Raw genomic sequence first — 6,453 nt, 5'->3', positions numbered from 1 at the left:
AAAAGAAAAAAAAAACAAAACAAAACAAAACAAAACAAAAGGTTGCTAATAGATGTCTTCCAGAAAAATTTTATTAAAAAGTGAATTACAATCTAATGTATTGTGAATATCTTGAGCTCTACTCTCCTAAAATATGTTATTTCCTACTAATATGGCTTCTATAATTCTGCTATTTCTCCTTCCAGCATGACAGTGACTACTCCTTTTCTTCTGGCCTCTTCCTTCTTGGTTTGTTGTTAGGCTCAGTAAGCAGTGCCCTCTGTGTCCTGGTCAGACTAGTGACATTTCAGGATTTCCTAAGGAAAACAGTGGGAAGTGTGTCTGATTTGGGCCAGTGGGCCATCCTGGACAGTACCAACATCTCCCTCACTTTCTAAACATTTCTCAGCACAGTTCCCCGTGGGTAGTCCCCCTGCACAGTCTCCAGGTGAAGTCCTGCCATGGTTTTTCCTGTTTGCCCTGATACAGGACATTACTCTTTAACTGTCCAGGAGAAGGAAATATCTTTCTGTTTGCATACTAATTTGGAATATTTTCGGTGATACCTCTTAGGAAGTTGGCTGTAGAAGTAAAAGGTTTCTATTCTGACTTCCAAAAGGGTTGTTGCTTTTGGGTAAACAGGAGCTTAGTAGAGAGTAAGAGCCTCAGTGGTGTTTCAGGCTAACCCAGTGGTACCTAGGACTCTGGTAGGACACCTGCAGAGGGGAGACTAATGATTCTTCTGTTCACTTAAGCCTATGCTGTTAAGTTCTATGGCCCGGTACAGAGGTCTGGGTGGACACTTGTACCTTCCTGTAGGTGTGGCTTTGGTTACTTGTTGGTTACGTCACCTGCAGTAAAGCCAACTGTTCTATTAGGCAGCACAGTCGGAGTGAACAATCCCTTACCCCTAAACCCTGCATCTCTTTGAGTATCCCCTTTTCCTTCTAGCCTTTGGCAACTGTGTAGTTTTGGTTTGTTTTTCTCTTTTTCTCTTTTTAAATCATAAAAACATATGAAAGTACAACAAATTTCCACTTCTCTGTATTTTTAGCCATGTTCAGTCTCGGTGCACGTGCATACCTCCTTTGTGGTGGAGGCTTTTCTGGTAGGATCGTACCTCCGTTTAGTTTCTTGGTAGAAAAGGACTTTGCCTCTCACCAAACGCTGTTGGCTGTTGGAAGTAGACAGCGGAGTATTTCCATTTCCAGTAAGATTCTCACCTCTAGGACTACAGAAGAATGTCCCTGGCAGAGCTGGAGAGTAGATGTGTCTCTGTACTACCTTCAGCCTTCTTGTAAGGGCATTCCACCCGGTCTATCTTGAGATGATCAAGACTGACTCCAAGACATTTCCCTGGTTGAAAATTATTATCTGATTTTGCTACTTGTGCAAGAGTGGAGGCCTCCAGGTGGCCTTAACCTGGATGGATACAAGTTGGGGTGTAATCTTACAGTTAGCAGGTCAGAGCTAATATGTATCTCACTGGTCAGTCCTAACCAGGCCACAAGGCTGAGCACAAAGTGCTTTGGCTCTAAAGCAGTGCTGTTCTTGTGTGCCCTTGTATTGAAGGAGCTCTGTGGAGGTCAGTTTGCTGCCAATCTTTGGCCCCTCTAGGGAGCGTTCTTTTGTGGTTTACCTCTTTGTAGTTTACTTTGCTAGTTTGTCTGTCTTTTGCTTTGCGTTACCTACAAGAGTGCCAGTGGTCAGAGAAATTGCAAATTGATTCTAGCAGCAATGGGCTTGCTTCTATGCATAGACAGGAAATCTTATATGTTTGTTCTCATTTCATCTGTCCTTTCTTGTCCTGGCAGGAGACCAGCAGTGCCTGTCTTGCTCTGTCTATACCTGGGCCTGAAGCTCTATTCTTGGAGAGTCAGGGCTTAACCAGGGCCACTACATCACATGTTAGGTGTAAGTGAGGCATGATAGCTGTTCCCTGCATGCTCATTCTTTCAGACTTCAACTGAGGGTCCTGTCTTCTGTTTGATTTGTAAGGAAGGGGGCTCCTGTAGCAGTTTTGATGTCACACATTTGTGTAGGATTCCTGAATATAAGTTCCTGTCTTCTCTCCCCACAATTGCTCTGGAAGGTGCTGTGAACATGTTTTTGTATTTAAACATTTATCAGTATAATGATTAAGTTTCATACAGTAATTAACTGTGAGATTCAGATATTAGGTGTACATATACCTACAAAGCTTCCGCCAAGACTGAAAACCAGTAAAACTATTTTGTCACCTGGATTTTGTCTCCTGAATGAATAAGGTTACCACTATCACACAGGTGGTAAGGAAAGGAAGCAGATGAGTGGTGCCCTCCTTAAACGTGGCATCTGGTGTGTCCACATATCATCATCCCATCATCCCCTGCTGAAGACCTTTCAAGCACACTCAGTAAATTAGAAATGGACTTATAATGCCCAGTGATTTGTCACTGATCCAGAACTTCATGAGACCAATTAGCTGCACACTCAGAAACTTAGAATCATAGTGCCTAGTGGCACATTATTGATTCTAATCTTTATGAGTCTGATTAGCTATATTTTCAGAACGCTGACACCAACAGAAATAATTTGTTTATGTTGAGACACATGTAACTAGAACCTTTAGTGACATTTTAGCTGTCAGAGCATTGTGTAATGATGATCAACCAAGGGCAGCAAGTCACTGAGAACACTCATATCTAGATAAGTTGACATAGTGAGGTGTCTCTACTAAGCTCAAGATTACCAAGCCTAACTGCCTTGTGGGTGTTTTCTTGGGCACAAGCAGAGTGAATACAGTTAGCTAAGATAAGCCAGAGCAAGACAGCAAGAGCACTTGCAGAATGAGTACAGTTAGCTAACATAAGCCAGCAAGACAGCAAGAGCACGTGTGTGTCGTTACTGGTGTTTAGGATCACTTAACAGTTCTGACAACACATTTATTTCAGAATACTGTATTTAGGTAGCATACTTAGTTTCCAGCGTGCCTTTCAATAAATTTTTACCTTTTTACCCCTCTTATTTCCACCTAACTACTGTTGATCTCAGAGACTCTGGAGTCTTAGAAAGGAAAGTTTAGGCAGTGACTCCTACTTTAATCTCCCTCTCCTAGTCTGACTCTGATCTGACTCTAATCTTTCCTCTCCAAGGCTACCGGCTCTCTGATCAGTTCCATGACATCCTCATCCGGAAATTTGACAGACAAGGACGAGGGCAGATCGCATTCGATGATTTCATCCAGGGCTGCATCGTCTTGCAGGTGACCAAGCAGCTTCATGTTGGTTTGGTGTAACATGCAGAGGTGGCAGTTGGGGTGGGGGCCATCATGGAGTGAGTACTTAACTTCCCTTCTGCCTAAGTTTTGGTGCTAGCAAAACTTATTTTAAACCCTTGGAACTAGAATCAGGTGCCTAATAGTGATCTTTCAGTATTTGTTCCATAAGATTATAATGACCTGGAATATGCCTGTTCCCTAATGTTGTCACAGCTGGTATGACCTTTTAAGCATAAGACATTGCATTTTTATGGTAAAGCTGGTATAGTGAACCTTGATGCCAGTCATATGTAAGTCTAGCAATATGTATTGTACATGCTCCTTGATAATAATTAAAATACTATACTTTTTATTTTGGGAAGCAAGGTCTCTATACCTCTGACTGGCCTTAAAATCACTATGTAGCCTATACTGGCTTTGAACTCACCCTTTAAAATAATGGAATTATAGCTGTGTACCATATACTTTTCTTTTTCTTACCACTACAGTAAATATACCTTCCCATATAAAACAAACAAAATGCAATGTACTAGAAAGAGCATGCATTTTTACACCAGTTTAGCCGCCTACATCTGATTCTCACTGTGATCCTTGATTATGCCAGTTAGCCATACCAAGCATTTGATGACCTGTGCTCTCTAAACATGATAAGGGTGGACAGACAGCCATTATTGCTCAGTGCATGTTCCTGTCAAAGAAGTAGGGCCTGCTGTTGTTTTTAGTTAGAGGTCCAGGTTCTCTAGGCTTAAGCTTTGGAAATGTGGTCAAAGTTTTTGCTATGGAATCTTCAAACAAAAGCAGCAGTTAGGATAGCAGTTTAATGACCAGACTTAACAGTTGTTAGCTCACAGTGGCCTGTATGAGACTTTCATGCTCCAGCCCTTTTTCTGAAATAGATTCAGTACATAGAAAGCAAATGTTTTCACCATTAATACTTCAGTGGAACCCTTCTCTAAGAGGGAAGTTCTTAGATACTGATCCTAGGCTAAGTATCTTTTGTTGGTTGCAGGACCATTGAGAGATGTGGACAGCACATTAAATCTTGAGATAAAGTGTAGAATTTTGGAAAATATTCTTAGAGTGTTGTTCTAATTCAAAGAAAGTCAATAAAAATATATCTCCTCTGATTTGACTGTTAATTACAATGCTCTGTGATTCCTTTACAAAGGAATCTGAGAGGCTGGTGAGATGAGTTAGCAGTAAAAGCAGTAGCTGCTCTTCTAGATAACCCAGGTTTGATTCCCAGCACCCACATGGCAGCTAACAGTCAACCATCTGTAACTCCAGGTCCGGAGGATCCAATGCCCTCTTCTCTCCTTCACTGGCAATAAATATACATGGTGTGCAGAAATTCTGGCAAAAGACTCATACACATAAAATAAAACTAAATGTTCAAAAACAACAACAAAAGTCTTTCAGAGCCTGGTATAGTATAAGACTAATCCTAGCTCCCAGGAGCCAGAAGCAATAAGGTTCATGAGTTCTAGACAAGTCTGGCTACATAACAGTACTCCACTTTAAAAAAAAAATCTTGACATGTCGCCTGTGTTTCTTACGCTGTTGGAGAATTGGTTTATTAGTATTCAGGCTTCAGGTCTCTGAAAGAAACTACCTCTGCCACTACTCAAGAGTTCCCATGAAGTTAGAGATGTTTACAGTGTTCAGGTGAACACTTCAAAAAGAGATGGATATGAAATCTTATAGATTGTGCCTGGATTATTATCAAGTTAAGAGTTCTTGTTTGTAAGTTAAGTTCTAATCCGTACATTTCTGACTATGCAAAGATTTGGGAGTTTTATCAGACTCCTGAATAACCTAGTCAAGCTGAGAAGAAGCTCTCCATTCCCTGTGCCCAGTACTCTGTCGGTGTGTGTCCTGTGAGATGGGGCAGACAGCCAGTTTCTTGGATCACTTTTACCTCTGAAGAGTGACTGAAAGTCGTAGAGAGGTGGAGAATCTTAAAGGAAAGAGAAAGCTCTAGGCTCTAGGTAAAAGTTTCCTTAGAAATGTGGTTTTGGCTTTTTTGGATTTTTTTCCTGAAAAGCTCAGTCTAGCTTTGATTCCCACACCCCCCCACCCTCCCATGTAGCTGAGGGTGACCTTGAACTCCTGATCTGTCTGCCCCCACCTCAAGCTCTGGGATTACAGGCTTGAAACAGCACACTCAGCAACTCATCATTCTTTGTATTTTTGTTTTACGATTCCCAGCATATGGGCACTGTAATAACTATCTTTTTAGCAGATATTTAAGATTCAGATTGTAGTATCTTGTGTCTACCACTGATCAACACATAGTTTTGTGGCCACATGACAGTAGTTTGTTTTATGTGTCTTGTGGAAGGTGGGTGGGGAGCATTTAGACGGGCTCTGGCTATGTAGCCTAGGATGTCTTGCCTCAGCCTCCTGAGTGCTGAGATTCAGGTGTGTTCCACCACACCCAACCTCCATGCTAGCACATTTTCATACAAACCACTCACATCTGAAGTAGGAGGTAGACCACACAGTTCAGGTTTGCCTGACTGCTGGGGCTGTTGTTTCCTGTTAACATAGAATTCCCTTGTGTCTTTTTTTTTTTTTTTAATAATTACTGAAAGCATATTATGGACTTCATAAGTTTGTCCAAAACTGGCATGCATGTAACCTAGTCTTATAAATTATGAGTGGAACCTGGGCATGGCAGCACCGTGCCTTTAATCACCATAACTCTAGTGTAGAGGCATGTAGATCTCTGTGAATTCAAAGCCAGCCTGGTCTGCAGACCTGGTCCTGGGCCAAGGTTACACAGTGGGACCATGTCTCAGAATCATAAAACAAACAACAAAATAAATGGGATGGAATAGTCTTGCTCTTCAACTTCTGACTTGTCTGGATCCAAAGTCTGCCTGCATGATGCTCACACACTGCATGAAGTTGGTACTTCCTTCACTGGGCCCTTCCACACATGGGCCCTTCGGGACTATAGTCCAGATGCAAACTGTAGTGTCTCTGTCCTAAGCCACCTAGCCCAGGTTCATGAGGTGGTTGTGAAATGTGAAGAAGGGCCTACGTGGTATAAGGTTGGCTAGACCTGCCGTATACTCTCTTGCCTATAGAGAGGTATTTGTTGTTCATAATGGTGCTGACTAAAGGTGCTCAAGAGTACCCAACCTCTGCAACTCCTTAATTGGGTAATTGGTTCCCCCTTTTAAGAAGGAATGAAATGTCCACCTTTTGGT

General features: G+C 41.9%; 1 protein-coding gene across 2 annotated transcripts in view; it reads left to right on the top strand.

The window, feature by feature from the left end:
* The window catches only part of Pdcd6 (programmed cell death 6), a 16,913-nt gene that overhangs the window by 8,277 nt on the left and 2,183 nt on the right, over positions 1 to 6,453 (top strand). For both annotated transcript variants that reach the window (XM_031360275.1, XM_031360274.1), the window contains exon 5: positions 3,114 to 3,223. In XM_031360275.1, coding sequence (XP_031216135.1) covers positions 3,114 to 3,223 — 110 coding nt within the window. The remainder of the gene's footprint in view (positions 1 to 3,113; positions 3,224 to 6,453) is intronic.

This window comes from Mastomys coucha, unplaced genomic scaffold, assembly GCF_008632895.1.
Source record: "Mastomys coucha isolate ucsf_1 unplaced genomic scaffold, UCSF_Mcou_1 pScaffold8, whole genome shotgun sequence".
NCBI lineage: Eukaryota > Metazoa > Chordata > Mammalia > Rodentia > Muridae > Mastomys > Mastomys coucha.
This window is presented reverse-complemented; position numbering and strand designations above follow the sequence as displayed.